General features: G+C 29.6%; 1 protein-coding gene across 1 annotated transcript; it reads left to right on the forward strand.

The window, feature by feature from the left end:
- Nucleotides 1-9,789: 9,789 nt before the first annotated feature.
- PFD3 (prefoldin 3) lies at nt 9,790-15,428 on the forward strand. Its single transcript, XM_028074538.2, has 6 exons — nt 9,790-9,996; nt 11,838-11,895; nt 12,614-12,685; nt 14,148-14,267; nt 14,354-14,455; nt 15,052-15,428. Exons 1-6 carry the CDS (start codon nt 9,836-9,838, stop codon nt 15,130-15,132), a joined length of 594 nt encoding a protein of 197 aa, XP_027930339.1. The 5' UTR covers nt 9,790-9,835; the 3' UTR covers nt 15,133-15,428.
- The last annotated feature ends 2,663 nt before the right edge of the window (nt 15,429-18,091 follow it).

The following is an 18,091-nucleotide window of genomic DNA, read 5'->3' on the forward strand; positions in this document are numbered from 1 at the left end:
TATATACAAGGTCTTCATCATCACCATGATGTATCTGTTCCCTCCTGGTGTTTCTTTTGTTTCCCTGAAGTCTCTGCGAGAATGGAAAAGAAAAGATTATAATTAGTCATATATGAGAATAAGGGGCAGAAAGATGGTTGAAAAAATGATATAGATAAAGCATTTATCTTTGGCATGTGATGTTCAGAATTGAACAGTTATTGTTGTAGTTTACTTTTGCAATGTAAAATGCTTTTTTGATATGGCCTGCTCCATGTGAGTAGAAGAAAAGCTAAGGTAAAGAAAAGGACAAGCATTTGAAAGATGTGAATAATTTATTTAAAAGGTTTCCCTAAACCACATGGAGGGGTCATGGCTTGTCCATCAAACTCAAGCAAAAAAAAAAAAAAAAAAAGTGGGAAAAGAGAAAAAGAAAAAGGTGGGTATAGTGTGTGTGTGTGGAGATGGCACCCCATATGTGTTTGTTTATGCAGATATGTGTGAGGAGTTCACCCCTTAAATATTGCACATTTGCTTCGTCTTCTTCCTTGCCGACAAATTTTCCAGATTTTCGAACTCCAACAATTATGTCTACTATCACCATGTCTATTCTTTTTATGCTGTTCTACTTTTCTATTAATATTTATTCAATTTCAGAGAACTAATAGTAGAATTTGAGGGGAGGGTTTGGGAAATTTATAAAAGAAATTATTCTTATGTTGTCTGATTTAAATACAAAAAAAAAAGTATATATCATTTCTTTCTTTCTTTACTCTCTTTTTCAGCAAGAATTACATGTAAAGACTTTATAACAAATCATACACTCAATCAATCCAATAGTTATGTCTCTGAACAACATGAGATTATATGTTCCGATATAACTTATCCTGTTAAGTTAAAGAAATTTGGATCTGTATAGATTAATTTGATGAATGTATTTTTGTTGTTTAAAATAAAATTTCATATATTAATTCAAGGGGTTGAAATTAAAATTTTCTAATTTTTTAATTCAAATAAATAACATAAGTCTGATATATATATATATATATATATATATATATATATATAATTTATTTATGTTAGAAATCTAAAGTTTAAATTCTATGTTGAGTATAAACGATAAAATTGAACGATGTAAAATATGAAAGATAAAAGAGAAGTTTGAGGTGATATTATATTTTAACGTGAGTTGAGGTTTCTTTTATCTGGATTTGTTGTGTATTTTAACATCAATTTATATTTTGAAGATACAACATATAAATAACATATAAAAAATAATGGAAACTCAAAATTAAAACATATTTTTATTTAATTTTCATTTTTATTTTTCATTTCTTTTTATTAAATCACTTATTAAAAATACGGAGAATGCTAATCAGTATCCTAAGGATATTGGTTAAGGATAATTAATTTGCTTCGGTTCCTTCATTTTTACATTGAAAATTGAAATAATTAAATACATTAATTAAGATAGTATAAATGTACATAACAAATTTTTTAAAGACAAAAATATCATTTTAAAGTTTGTTTTAGACAATAACGTACTTATACACAACAATGATTTTGGAACTTTTAAGGTTTCTACTAAAATATTTTATATATTTGTTTTTTTTATAATTTTTTAGATGTTTAAGACTATTTTTATTTTGCTGGTTGTTTTGTTGATTTAATCTTCCTTATATTTAATTATATTTGATTTTTAATAACATTAAAATATAGTTATTTTATTATTTAATTATTTTTTAATTTTTATTGATGAACATTAAATAAATATGAAACACACATGAACAATAATTATGGACGCTAGCATAAACACAAACGTTGTCACGCAAGTGTATGCATTTTTTTAAATATGTGTAATAGTGTAATGTTTTTAAGTTAATATATAAAATAAAATTATATTTATTAAAAAAAAGGAAATATATTAAAAAAGATGAGAAAATAACGATTGATAAATAGGAAAAAAGAAGAAGAAGTAGAAATAGACGGTTTTATAAAAAGTTTGTAAAAATAACGTCAATTTTTTAAAATTTAATAAATAATTAAATTTTAAAGGGTAAAATTAAAATTTTGAAAAGTAAACACAAAAAAGTGAATTTTCTTTATATATTATTATAAATTAAGATATACAGTATTATGTAAGTGAAATTTATGAAGTATAATTTTATATATGATGTACTAATACTGATATAATTTTATATGGTTATTTTAGATTTTTTTTTATTTTTTATTTTAAAAGACGTATAATTATACAATCTTTTTCTTCTCCCTGCCAGCCAGAAGGTTTGCAAGCAGGGATATACTAATCTAATTTTGGACAAATTGCACATTTCTATACCTAGTCTTTATGTGTTACATGTCATTGTCTACTATATACAAAGTCATGCAACTTGCATTTAATTAAATTAGTTGGTGAATACATTTATTAAATAATTAGAGAAATTACTGTCTCACTAACTAATTAAGATATGTTACCAATATTTTTCTATAAATAAAATATAAAGGCATGAAATTAAAAAAAAAAACAAAACACAAACACACACTCACTAGATTTAGATATAAATGAAGTCCTAAAGTGGAAAAAACAAAAGGTAGAGGTATATAAAAGTTAAAATTCATCTCTTGAAGTCTTAAAAATGAATATAGTATTTAAAAAGCATATACTAGTATAAAAGTTGTGGAAATTAAAAATTCCTTACATTTAATTAATTATAGGCCACAACTAAAATATGTTTTTAAATAAAACGCAACATATTTTGTTTATTGGAAAAGCCAATATAGGTTTTAAAATTAAAAGTTATATATTTTTCAGTGAAAGAAAAGAAAACCCGAAAAGACAACCTAACCGGTGTACGATGGTGGCTCCCATCAATGTGAGGTCTAAATTAAAAGGCTTTTAATATAGATGAATTAAAATTCTTTTATTAAAAGGATAAATGCAAGTAACCTAATTTTGCCAAACATAAAATTGTCTAATTGACTTTCATTTTCAAGTTACTAGACAGCACCCAAGACTTTTTCAAAGGAAATAAACTAAAATCTAATTTACCCTAAATTATGGTAATATTGATGGTAAGCACGTACATGATATGACAAGTCAAAACTTTGACCTTTAAAACACTACCAAAAGATAAATAGTTTCACCTAGTTACATATTCAAATATTTTTTATAACTTGATTAGGTTTTCACCCTACGTAAAAATATGTAGTATACGTTGACCTTTAAAAAAGATTAAGCATTATCATTCAAACAATATTATGAGTATTAAGTATATATACATAATGTATTAAAAAAAATGAAATCTAAATATTTCTACAAAATTAAATTCTTTGATGATTATTTTTTTAAACTAATCTTACTTTTAATTAATATAACATTTTTAACATGATGAATGGCAAATATATGTAATAAAAAGTCTGAATACAAGCTTGTACATGTAAAAGATATGCAAGTTAATTTTTTTAATAGATTTTAAAATTTTACTAAGTTAGTCTTCATGATGTTTATTTTATCATACAAAAATTGATTTTTACCGGGTGAAACTAAACTCATAATTTTTCTATAAACTAATTTCAAGTTATAGAAAATTGATTTTTTTTTAAAGTGTTTAAAGATAAATTCATCTATGTTTAATTTTATTCATATCTAACAATGATAGAAATTGTTATTGGAGATCTCACATTGACTATAATAAGTCTAATTTACAATATAATGAATTCAAATCTCAATTTATAAGTTAGTTTTGTAATGATCGACTTAGAGTTAAGGTCCACTACTTAAAATAATATTTAAATTATTTGAAATTTATCTTAGAAAAATTTGTTTTTTGTTGAGCTTGCATATTATCATTATCGGACCACTATCGAATCATTAATTAATTATGTCTAATCCTATACTCGAAACATGTATTAGTGTGAGGATGATGCATTGAAAATCTATATGGACTAGAGATAAAATGAATTTACAATATACAAGTAATACAAATTTCACTTTAAAAATCAATTTAATAAAATAACTTGCTCAAAATTAATATGTAATGAAGCAAGAATTTAGGTAATAATTAATAAAATGGGATTATCTTCTTTTGTTACATTTGTTTGAATAAATTGTAGAGAAGAAAATGGCAATGTGTAGTTTTATATATAGGTAATTTGAAACACTATGATGAATTGGATCGAGGTCAACCTCTCCTGAACTCATTCCAATCAATATAACCTTTTCACCCAACCACTTGTCCCATTAACACACGTTTGGAAAAAGAAAAAGAAAAAAATCCACTTTCAAAACAAACATTAAACCTAGTTTTCCCTTTCATCTTTCAAATTTTAATAACATTTTTTGTTCTTCATGTGCTGAGGGTAACAATAAACAGTAACGAGCCTAGACCGATTTAGAAGATGTTATATTGCATTTATCATCATATAAATTTTAAAGCGAAACTTATATTAGAATTTTTTTTTATACAATAACTAAATAATTAAAATTTTGATAATAACTTTTGGCACACAACATATATAAGTAAGTATTTAGCGTTTTAATCAAAATTAAGAAAAAAAAATGTTCTTTATAAGTCGCTAACATTTCATAATCGCACATGCATAGCCACAAAACACGATATTAGTGGTTTCACATAGATTATTGAGCCAAGTACATTAAATTGGGGAGTCATACATCATTTTCTGTGGGTAGGATAAGAGCTTATCTTACTTAAAGATGATAGTAGCATGATTAATATGTTTTGTGAGTTTGTGAACAAATTGATTGGCCTCTATTTTTCATCTTATCCTTCTAAGTGCCCAAACTCTATTTTCTATTGGCTACACATAATTCACATATGCTTAATGCAATCACAAATGTAAACTTTTTCGCATCAACCTTTTCAAATCATTATCATTATTTTTCCCTAACTAATTTAACTCAACATTCCCAATACTAATAACTTATTTCTACAACTTGCTTCATCACATTTCAACTTCATATAGATACATCACTATATTCAAATATAATCAAAACTATTCACGTTTATCTTATTATAGAAAAGTTGGTGAATTCCTTTGTCGAAGTATATATAGTTATTGAAAATATGTTAATAAGAACACGAAATTATTTAGAAAACATTCAGTTAAAAAATTTGTTTCTTAGTTTCTGATACTTTTTCTTTTATAATGGAATCCGGAATAAAATTATGGTGCAATTGAGATACTGAATCCCTTTTTTATTCTATTGGAAGAATTTTAAGTCATTTTGGTTCCTTCTTTCAGGCATTTTACATCATGTAGTTTTTGTGAAAGGAATAAACACGAAGAATTAAGTACCATACGTCAGTTTCCAATCAGAGCGAGTGAGTGTGCTGGTAATGTTAAGAGAATATGTTACAGTGAGGACATGTGAATGTTCAGGTGAAGAAGAGAATATACAACTTAGACATAGGACAAAAATATTGTACGATATATATATATATATATATATATATGTGTGTGTGTGTGTGTGTGTGTGTATTATTTATTTTTAGGGTAACTATATATTATGAGAGTTTATGTGTATTATTTGGTGTCATTTATTTTTATGGGTAAATTATGTGAGTTCCGATCATAAATTTTGGTTTGTACACTAAAGATGAGATATAATTATAATGATAATGCTGAAAAAATAATCAGTTGGTGATTAAGGAGACAAGTCGAGAGACATGAAAATACCGAAAACATTGATGAATATTTTAAGAAAAAAATCATTGAAAAGACATAATATCAATGAAACAAGTCCATCCCATTTAAGGAATTAACACCATGCATTCAACTTAAATTTTTAGATAATAAATTTGAGTTTTTATTTTTATATGATGTTTAATTTTTTTCATAATTTTTATGTTATTCTTGGATTTTTTGATTTATTTTTTAAATTGAAAATCCTAGGGTATTCGAAGCATCAAATATGAATCACGGAAATGACAAGTACGAGGATCATATTGTCAGAGGAATACAGCACCCTACAGTGTTGAAGAAGCATATCACTCACCTTTTTAATAATTGGATTGATACTATGATGTTTATAATTTGGTTTGGTTTGTTTAGGATAAAATAAAATCTAAACCAACTATATTTTATTAGACTGGTTTTTGGTTTCAAATGCGATCCTGTTCAACTATGAAAGCTCAGTTAAATCAAACGTGAACCTAAACTTATGAAGCACCCTTTTATTCACTAACAGTAGTGTTGTTCATGAAGCATTATAGTCTCATTTGATTGTGACATTTTCGAAAGCTTTAACAACATATTTTAGATGTTTTTCACATGTGTTAGACGAATATTTTTCTTACAAAACTTAACCATCGATTTTTCTATTGGCTCAGCCCCATTTCCTTGACAAAACCTATATAGAATGGTTTGACATGGTAAGTATTTAAGAATTGAACCAAGTTATGAAAGCCACATTGATCATGACGTTTTCAAAAGCTTTATTACAACATATTTAAAAGTTTTTTAAATAGTACACAGAACTGTATGTGTAGGTTATGTTTGTACATTTTTTTTGTACAACAAAAAATAAGATAGTAAGAAAATAAAAGATAACATAAGATAAGAACATCAGTGCCACTTATTAGGTTTATAGAGAAATGAGTTTTACTGGGGAGAACAAACACCAATGAGACCCCTGAGTCAAACTACATAAGACATTGACACCACTCTCAATTCAAAACCTTAAAGCAATAAGTTTATGAGTCTTTATTCTTATATAATACTCTACTTTCTCATTTTTTATCAATGTGGGACTTAGACTCACATTTGGATTCCTAACATGAAATTCTACTTGAAAGACACAACACTTATGAAACTTGAGCCTAATCCACATAAATGATTAACACTATTTTCGATCTAAAACTTTAAAACAACAAACTTATGAATCTTCTATCTTGTATATTGTTCAACTATTTCTATAAAAAATGAGACTTAGACTCATACTTAAATTATAAAATATGAATTCCAAGAAAAAGAATGAAATTTGTGGAGCTAACATAAGCATAAAGAGACACTAAAACAAGCATGTTAATTATGTTGGAGAACACTTAAAACTATTTGTGTATTTACCCGCTTCTTTAACCATATGATTTATTGTTTAACCACTTGTCCTCACATCACTTGAACAAATTAATAAAAATTTTGGTGGAATCGTTGATAGAGAATATGATAATAGAGTTGATGTGCATGTGGCAGGGTGAGTAGCCGCAATTGTCAACTCATAAAGTGTGAAATTATTGGCTATGATCCTTTTCACTTACCCATTACTTGGTTAAGCAAAGTCTCTAGTCTTGGAGGCTACGTTTGTACAATGAATTCAACACATGCTCCAAGACAACATTTCCATTAAACTACTGTTAACCAAATCCAACACCAGATATCAGAGTATTCCCTAGTGCTAGGTAAGCCATGGACAAATTTATGCTTTAATTTTAAGTCTTATCATTTTTCAACCACATCATCACGTCACATTGGTGCATAACCTTTCTTGAATTACGCTATGAGATTAGATAGAAGACGCAGAAAAATATACATAATTGAGAGTGAGTTTCCAAATGAAGTGAGAAAGGAAAATGTATGACAGAGTGTTCATCAGTTAAGGACTTTTATTTTTATATAATAGAATTGGTGACACAAATAAAATAAAGTAGTTGGGGAAGCCCAAATATTCTTCTGTGCTTTGGTCCATACCTCTGCTTTCTCCCTTTATCTTTACACTATATTTTTCAATGAGCCACCAACCTTCAGGACCAATGCTAGTAGTATCATTCTTCAAACCATTTTTTATTAGGAGTGTTCAGGGGTAGCTTATATCAGGATTCAATTCAATAAGATTGAGTTAAGTTTTATTTATAATTAGGTTAACATGGTCAAATTTAAATTAACTCACCCATATATAAATTGGATGATAAATTTAGAGTTTGGATTCTCTGCTAATTTTTATTCGTTGATCTATGTTTTATCTTCAAAATATACTAATGGTCATTAATTTTAAAATTTTAAAATATATTAAAAATTATCTTTAAAGCACTAAAACAATATGTTTTTAATACTCAACAGACCATTATTAAATAGATTTTTATCTTTTGTATTGGAATAGAAATATAATAAGTAAGCGATATTTTACGAAAAAAGTGATTACAATTTATAAGGAAAACTGGTTATTACTGTTTTCGATGTGAATTTCACATGATAGGAAAGTTGTTCCATTTCTATATTATATTTGTATTTTTCTATTGATTTTTATCACAACACAAAAAAATTTAGCAGAGAAATCAAATCATAAATTTAATATCAATGACAACATTCAAAATAACAAATTGCGTTGCTTTTAATTAGATTGAACTTGAAAATTAAAAAATTTAACAACTAACAAAGTTTTTCAACATCTTAACCCAATCCAATTAAATTTGATCAAGAGTGGATTAGGTTGAATTGTGTTTAGTATAAAAATTAGAAACTCGACCCAATCCAACATGATACATTTTTTTATATAAATTTCGTGAAATTCATATCATTTAATGAGATTCATGTAGATTTTCCTCAATAATAACTACAATATATTTTTTAAGCCATGTTCAAAGCTGAATTATCGACCAATATTTTAACTACTTTCTTCAGTAAAACAAAAATTATGCAAAGATAATAAAACATAAAAGATTAAATTTTATATGGGATCGAAGTACAAGCTATGGTTTACTGATTTGACATAAAGTGGGAGATGAATTTCCATCAAAATTGCCTCATAGGGCAATCTTGAGAGCAATCAATAATTATTGGAGAGCAATTCAAGTTCTCCACGTGACAGTGTCATTGTTTTCTTCTTCAACTCACTTTTCATTTCAAATTGTTCCCAATAATATTTTTTTAATTGCTTTTGGCAGTAATTTCTTACATTAAATGATTGAAATAGTAAAAGTATTATTGTTGGATAGGTTGTGGGGTTGCTTCGAAAAGACTTTTTTTATTACATTAGATTGAAGATAATTGAGTTATCTAAAATAGTGGAAAAAAAAAACATGGAGAAGTATAAAAATTTATATTTTCAAGAATTCATGATTTGGTATTGTTCCAATTAGTATTGAGATTTATTTATTGGATTTGCTTCAAGGGCTTAAGTACGATAAGGAATTTGTGATGGCCCAAAAGGCCCATTAATCTGTAAATCTGAAATAGAAATACGTGGCCTTCTCAAATACATCGCGTAGTTTTTTTTTTTTTAATTTACTATACGAAAAAAAGGAGGGAAATGCCGCTTTTCTCTTTAATCAAAACGATAATTCTATGGAAAATTTATGTAAAAAATAATAATTCTATTGAAAAGTTCATATTTTTATCCTGAATGTTTGATAAACAAAACATAGGCAATTAATAAACTCTTTGTTGGCTTAGATACATATCAATAAATACTTGTTCTTGCTTCATTCTTCTCTCTCTCTATATATATATAGTGTTGTACTCATAATTTTTTATTTTAACTAAATATTTTTTTTAAATTACCGACATGAGACAGACATGTCTATAGAAATAATATTTTTAAGCATAATATTTCAGAATGTATCGAGAATACAATTTTGTACTTGAAACAAACGTTCTTTAAAATGTGGGAGATTGTTATATTCTTTTTTAGAGAATATTTAAATTTAGAGTAAAATTCACCAAAAAAGGAATGATTCTTGTATAAAATAGGTGGTGTGAAGAGTAATTTTAGGAAGAGAAAAAGAACCAAACTCGAGCATGGGCTTTGGTCTTCGCCTCATAGAAGTCCACTATTGGACCCAAACTTAAACGACATTTAATAAAGCGTCGTGTGGTGTATTGCGGCGTGTGAGCGTCAACTATGGCTTCTTCGTCTTCAACATCGGGTTCGGGTTCGGGTTCAGGTTCGGCGCTGACGGAGCGAAGAGGTATACCAGGGGCACAATTCGTGGAGGATGTTCAAACTTACCTCACTCAATCGGGCCTCGATGTTGGCTCAGCCCTCGCTTTTCTCCAAGAGAGGTTTTCATCTTCATTTTCCTCTTTTACACTTTCATTTTTGACATTCTCGAAACCTTAGATTTTAAGGATCTGCTTGTTATTTTTCTCTGGTTGTCTTGATCGTAAAAATCAGCTTCTATTGTTCATTCGTAGAGTTTTGTGATTGCATCAGTGTGATGGTAATTATATCCAAGTTTCAGTTAGTTCTCAGCTAGGTTAATCTGCATTTTTGCGGTGCCTTGTAGTTTGCCTTTATAAACGAGTATGGGACTAGCGAAAATGTGCTAATATTTGACTGTGGTTGAGAAATGTGTGGGGTTTGTGACATAATGATAGTCAATGGTGCGTGCGAAGTAATAAGATTTTTAAAAGAATGTGATAGAGTTACAGAAATTGATGTGAGTTTATAAGTGGTGGAGTTGGTAGGATTTATAAAATTGATTGAGTGTGAAATGAAGTTTTTTTATGCAAAGGTCGGGAATAGGGATGACAGAACAAGCTGAGCTGAATGTGAGCTGAAGAAGATCAATATAGGTGATTTAGGCTGGATCTTTTGGTCTGGATTTTGGAATGGGTACAATTTGTGCATACAACAAGAAAGCCTCCAGTTGGTCAAGTTGGCTACATGGGGAGAAAACTTGTGCAACATTAAATGAATTATTACCTCGAAATGACGAAATGCTGAATGGCGTTGGAGTTATTTTGGATAAACAATCTCTGTTAGGCTACCTGAAATAATAGTCTGTTTTTATTTTTTGTTTCTGTGATTTGAATAGTGGTTAATGAACTAACTTTGCAGCTTTTCATGTGATTTTAAGGTTGCAATCCACGTGATTCCTTTTTAGATCTTTGGAACATGTCAATGCATGATGCTTAAATTGTCATTCTTTAGATTCAATAAGTGTGCAATTTGTATAATCAACCCATTTGTTAGGAGATCCACATTGAGTAGGATAAGTTATCTAATGAACTAGTTTTTCGGGTTGGTCTTTCCTTTTGTGCTTAAGTGCTACCAATTGATGTGTTTATTGAAAGTGATACCTGAAGGTGCAAACTGAATACTAATAGGTGAGTGACACGCCAGAGATAAATTAACTTCCATTAGATTATTGTCGATGGTGTCAAAGCTGTTGCAGATGTTGGTCCTTCAGGGAGATGACAGTGTTAAGAGTCTCACACTAAGTAGGATAAGCTACTTGATGTCATACTTAAGTCTCATGACTCTCCCGCCTTATGGTCTCGTGTTTTGTTTTGAGTTGTACTATTCTCTTGTGCTTAAGTCCTAACAAATGTTATTAGATGGAGTTTATGTCATGAACCTCCTTCAATCATTATTATTTCAGTATGATGTGTTTGACTAGTAAACTGAATGGTATGTATGGTACTGATCTAAACTATTATCCTTGGTTTCTAATTTTTTAGTTATACCAAAATTGCACCAATTTTTAACCCTGTACCCAGTTTTGTTATATTTTTAAATGTACCAAACATGGAAAAGGAACTAAATGCCCCCATCATAGCTAAATGACAATGGGTTTTTTGGCAAATTCCCATAGTAAATTTGTGAATGAAGGCCTGCAATGGCAGCTCCATAGGCTGTAATTGCATGTTTATCTGGCAGAAATTTGGCCATCCACCATTTGTAACACTGGTCTCCATTCTAAATTGTCTACCAAATTCTGCGAATGTGTTATTATACTAAGAAAAATTAAGTTTCTCTTGCTCCGAAAGATGCTTTCAAAACGAAAAGTTCATTTGGACACGGAAAGAGAGGCTTATTTGTGAATTTATTTCTTGTTTCCATGTAAATGCGATCTTATTAATGTTTGTATGAATTAGGATCCATCATGTTTTCCTTGCAGACTTCAGCAATACAAGGTAGTAGAAATGAAGCTTCTTGCTCAACAAAGGGATCTTCAGGTTTAATTTCCCTATATATCTAATAATAGATTATACTTTATGATATTCCTAGATAAGCCACAATAAGGCATACTTATACTTTTATTTTATTATTGTTTTGTTTGAGGGCTAGAAACATGACATGAAGAAACACATATTGTATTTTAAGTTAGAATTAGTAGCACCAATTAAAACTTTAACTTGTCAAAGATGAAGTGTGAATGTGACAGTTTTATGCCTGTTTAGGTGTCTGTTGGACGGGATCAAGCAAGCTATATTTTCTGTAACACATGATTAATATTACTCATCTCGGGACTTGTGTCATGGTTCTAATTCTATAGTTTTTGAAACATATATGGGATTTAACCAGAACAAACAGTTGGGTTCACGCCTCATGGCCTAGTTGAGTTGCATTGATGCTATGTAGGTTGATAGGTTTAAACTCCAAACTATAGTTGTCTTATATTTTTAATTTTGGCCATTCCTAACTGTCTAGGCTTCATATTTGAAGTAGTATAGGATGGACTTAAAACAATCTTGTTGATTTATTACCAATTGCTAGTTTTCAAATTTCAACTAAAACAAGAAAATGTTCCCTTTTTGTTCTATTTTGGCAAAAATATGTAATCATAAAATGATTCATCTAAAGTTACTCTGAAGTGAGTATATCCAATCTTTTTTTCTTTGGTAATCTAACCAGCCTATTGCAGTGACACGTTTTTTTTGTGGTGGTTGTCAGGCAAAGATACCAGATATTGAAAAGTGCTTAGATGTTGTTGCTACATTGCAAGCTAAGAAGGGTACTGGTGAGGTTCGTCTTGAGCCTGATTTTCTATAACAAACTATATCTAAACAAGTAATAATTGTAAATATTATTTAGGTAAAATATACTCGTAGTTATTATTTTACAGAAGTGTCAAGATATTAATGGTTGTTAGCTTTTATCAGACAGCTGAACACTGAAATTGTATGTATATTATTATTATTATTCTGTCAATACATATAGTTTTCCAGAAAAAATATGCCATCGTTTTTCTAATGTTGCTGCATCCTCAAGACTTCCTGATTCCTCAATAGTATTTAAGCATAGCACTAGTTTTGTGGTCGTGACCTTTGTTTAGATATATCCTTTTATTTTTTTTCTTGTTGGCAGCTAGTGTGTAGTTCCTTCTTTCCATGAAAAGTTGCCGGTTAATATCCACATGTTTCATTGCTGGGCTTCATTGATGTTGCTTATATCAATTTTCTAGTTATGTGGAGTTAAACGTGTGCTTTTTATTTACTTTTTATTTTTTGGTTGTAGTTTTTATGTAAGGTTTATACTATATGATAAAGTTCTTTCTGTCTGTTGGGATATGCGTATCGTCATCATCCCCTATAGTTGATTCCACGTCTCAAGCTATTGGACTCTGCTTTTTTGTTAATCCCTCATATCTTAAAAGATTGATACTGTGATCAATCTTTTTCCTGACATAGAGAAGCAGTTCTAGTCCTAGACTAGACACGCATGCAAGAGTATTAATGTTTTTACATTTAGTTTAATGCCTTCACATTTTGCATAATTTGGCAGGTCTGAAATAAGAATGTATATATACTTTCAGATAAGTAAAATCCGGCAGGTCTGAAACAAGGATATGTAAAATTTGTGTTCAATAAGGATGTGCTAAATTTGTGCTTAGTTGTGTAATTTTTGGGTTAGGAAGACTACAGTAGAGGAAACAAAGGAATAAAAGAAAAAAATATATAATGAACCCTATGAAAGGATAATGTTGGACTGATATTTGTGTACAACTAGAAGCTTTTGTGCATTATATGCTAGGTTTTCATTTGTATTTGTGAAATTGTCTCCTGAACACATATATCTACCACTCATCATGTCTGCACATAGGTGCAAAACAGTAAAGAGCTCAGAATAATAAAAAATTATTAATAAATTCTTGTTTGGTCCATCATTGAACAATCTCTTACACATGTTCATCTAAACTCTGTATAACTTGGTCTCTGTGACTAGTCCACTCTGATGTGATTTTGGGATGCAGTTTAGGATATCACTATCCCTCCGGTCCTAGTCACCTCCCTGCACCCAGATTTTAGGCTCAGTTGTTGCTATAGAGTCCTAAGTTATTATTGTCAATCAATTTCTCATCATATTTGGATGTCATTAAAAATTTAATATTGAGCATATTTCTAGTAAACTGTTTAAAGTTTTTACTGCAAGTGAAAAGCATCAGTTATGTTACAAACTTAAGGTTTGTATTTGAATTTAAATACAGGAACTTATTACTGATTTTGAAGTATCAGAAGGCATATATTCACGAGCACGCATAGAAGAAACTGATTCGGTGTGCTTGTGGCTGGGAGCAAATGTTATGCTTGAATATTCATTAGAAGAGGTACTTGTTTGTTAGTTTTTAGGTGTTATTTTTGTTCTTTGTTTCTTTTCCCCCTTATATAAATAAAGTATATATTTCTTTTTCAGGCTACAGGTCTTCTACAGAAGAACCTGGATAATGCTAGAGCTAGTTTAGAAGTTCTGATTGCTGATCTTCAGTTCTTGAGGGACCAGGTGACAATCACTCAGGTCAGCTTGCTAACTAAGGGTTCCATACGCCTATGCATTTTCCACATCTTCCCATTTAAAGCAAATAAACATAAGAACATTGAACTTTCATAGCAGCATGGCGAAAGGCCAGTTAATGCCTTTAAGGGAAGTTCTCAGCCGGAGGGACAGAATGTGGGAGGTAGAACATAAAAAAGGAAGTGAAAATTGAGATAAAAAGTTTTATTTCACTGATCAGTTTTCGGCAAAGAAAATGAGAAACTTTGATTTGGAATGGAAAAACAAGCGAGTGAAAATGATTTAATTTGGACCTTCATATTGAATATGGAAAAGTACACTCACAAACAAACAATGAAAAACAGTGATTCATTTCTATTCATTACTTAGTTTTCTTAAAAAACAAGCGTACAAAGATGCCCACTCAGCATTATCTAGACTCTCATTTTTGCATCTTCCATGCACATCTTATCTTTATATCACGCATTTGAGACATTTGAACTGCTTTTTGTATATTGCACAAATGTTGAGAATGTTTATCAGTATATCTATCATCCAATCTTTTACAGGATTCTTGAAAATTATTAATTCTAGTTTTTGATATATATGTATTTGATCAGGTTACAATTGCTCGCGTGTATAATTGGGATGTGCATCAACGGAGAATTCAACAGGCTGCTGCTCCAACTGCTCAAGAGTAAAATGGATAATTTATTCACACCTAGATCTAAAATGTAGCACTTATACATTTTCTTTAGAGTTTGATTTTTATCTCTAGCCAATTTATAATTTAGATAAATTGCAGTTTTCTGTCTCCAGTTCGGTTTCACCACAGTAGACACTAAGAGGAACTATATTTATGTTGGCTGTTGTCTTGGTCTCTTGTAAAATGCCCATATATTAGGTTGATGGGAAAGTTTTGTTTGGTGTGATCATATGGATATATTTTACTCTGTAATGCGGTTTTACTTGTTTAAGTTTCTATTGCTGATGCTAATTTTAGTTGTCTCTGAGTAAGCCGAGTTTGAGTCCAAATTCTGCATCAGATAGATGATCATAAAGGTCCCACAGAAAGCTTCAATTGTGAATGAAATCCATCGACTAAACAACGCGGAATAAAACGGGACAAGACATCGCTATCAATTGCTCTCTAGTGATGTCAGTGTCATCTTATCTTTCCTCAAAAGAGACGTAGATCTGGACGGTTTCTAATGAAATATTAAATTTCAATCTTAGTCAGGGGTGAGATGATGCCAGGTTTGATTTATGATCCAGTCAACTGGTCTACTCACACAGTTCATGAAATAAACGGAATAATAGAAAACTGAGATATTCAGGATCTATTCTCAAACCTCTACCTGTTTGAATGACAAGATATGCGAGTTTGGTTGAGTGCTGCTGTTCATGTCCCCAAACAGGTTTCTTTGCTGCTTTCAAGCGTTCACATGAAGTTCATACTCATACTAAGTAGTTAGTTTTTTGGCTTAGATTTCACATGGGGAACCATTGCTAATGGGTATCTGCGTTCTGAACATACCCTACCTATGTAAAGTGTGAACCAGAAAACCCAATAAGTTTAATGAGGTCACCCTTTCTTCATTAGGGTGGACTGAACCACTTGCACCGATTGTCTAATAGCTTGTCTGAATTGGTCCTGTTTGATTTATTAAGGTAATCATAAACTGTGATTTTAGAGTAAATTGGTTTCAAGAGATAAGCTTATTTTTCATGTAACACTACTATTTTAATTAATTTCACCTTAACTACTCTCAGTGTATATGGCAGCAATAAATGAAAGATGTGAAATGGTATGCATTTGAAATTATAGTCAAAGTTTAAACTGCTGAATAGAAAACACGTCAGAATCTTAAAATAATCGTTTCCTGTTCTAAACTATATCAAGTGTATAACCATATAATCTTTTACTGTATCTCCTTTCTAAGTTTAAAGCTAACTTCTCTTGCTTTCAGTTTACAGTGTAACAGTTGAAGTGTTGTTTTGATCACGATGCCTGGTAAAATACATTGTATATATGGCTCACAGCTAATGTATGAAGAACCTCTCAATACATTGAATAAAATACATTGGCAGGGTCAAACTTAAATATTTTTCCAAGAACACTTCAAGGTATATGGTTGACCTCGTTAGACGGGACCTTCCCTATTTATTGGCTGGTCCCAGACCTTAACTAGCATGTTGTTGACACCCTTAACTGAACTCATGTCACACTCAATACCACCCTTCCCCTTCACCTTCCACACATGCGTTTACATATCTGAAATCAATCGAGTTAGTTCAAATTTTGACTTCTGATTTAGTTTGAGAAAAGAAAAAACGTTTTCAAGATTGATTCATTTGTCTAAAAGAATCACAAAGATTGAGCTAGTCTTTGCTAAGAAATTAAATTAAACTTATTTAGTTCATTCGTAACTTTTTGTTGTTTTTAAGAAAAAGTTTCTTATATTATTTTGTAACTTTGTTAATTTAGTATCTAATAATGTGCTCAACCTTTTATATGTTAAATTCAAAAATTCCAAACTATACAGGTGCTTTCGAACAACTAGTGAGATTTATACGATTTCACTTTTCTATGATATATTTAAAGAATTGAGTTTTATCCTAAATTTTGTTTATTTAATTAAACAAGTAGTGGAACTCAAATATTTCATAGATAAGTTCGATTAATCTATAAGCGTGTTTACCTTGTACATTATATCCTACATGTAGTGTGGTTTAAATAAAATCACAAGTTTTTTTTTTTTTTTTTCATTTCATCTCCTTTATATAACACCATTTGGAAATGGAATGACTTAAGTTATACAAAACTTTAAAAGGTTGGAGTACAGTTTCAAATTTTCAAATAGAAAGTTTGAGTTCACCTTGTTGCTGTAAGTTTCTCTGTACCTATCTTTGATGATAAATCTCCGCAGACATTTATTGAGCACAATTTCGAGTTGAGAAAGCTATAAATGTGTAAAAGATCACTAATATGTGAAATATCACATATATTCTCTGTCCTAGTTTCTTGAATATGCTCTATCAACTTTCTATTGCATTACAAGTAATAAGAAAAATACATTGTGCTACTCATCATCGTTATAATTTTTACTTTTTAAAATTTTAATAAGCAATAAATTTTTTTTTCTAAACTTAATATAAGGAAAAGGAATAATGAATTTAAATAAAAATAAATGTAAACTATTTTTTCTAGTGGCGCCTTTAGAAATATATTTTCCAATTAACTGAGACCAATTAACTGAGATACAGTTTCTAATGATTCTATCCATTCCTATTTTAATTCTACGGAAAAGTTCCTTTTAGATTTTTTTTACCAAAAATGGCATAATTAATTGTTATTAGTTAATCATTTCAATGGGCATATACGTTATTATTATTATTATTATTATTATTATTATTATTATTATTATTATTATTATTTTATAGTATTTGAGTATGGGATAGAAGTGTATTATTGTTTATAGGGATGTCAAAAAAATCCGAATTCACGGATATCTGCAGATAAAATTCACAACGGCTACAAAATGAATATTGAAAATGGATACCTACTACCTGCGGGTATTGATACTTGCATGTTAACGGGTATCATAGTATCCGTACTCGTGAATACCCGTACTCATTAAATTTTAATTTACAAAAATA

This window comes from Vigna unguiculata, chromosome 6, assembly GCF_037176805.1.
Source record: "Vigna unguiculata cultivar grain cowpea cultivar isolate G323 ecotype 2 chromosome 6, ASM3717680v1, whole genome shotgun sequence".
Classification (NCBI taxonomy): Eukaryota; Viridiplantae; Streptophyta; class Magnoliopsida; order Fabales; family Fabaceae; genus Vigna; species Vigna unguiculata.

Coding starts and splice junctions, on each gene's coding strand:
- PFD3 (XM_028074538.2), top strand. CDS start 9,836: ATGGCTTCTTCGTCTTCAACATCGGGTTCGGGTTCGGGTTCAGGTTCG. Junction 9,997..11,837: donor CTCGCTTTTCTCCAAGAGAG/GTTTTCATCTTC, acceptor TTTTCCTTGCAG/ACTTCAGCAATACAAGGTAG. Junction 12,686..14,147: donor CTAAGAAGGGTACTGGTGAG/GTTCGTCTTGAG, acceptor ATTTAAATACAG/GAACTTATTACTGATTTTGA.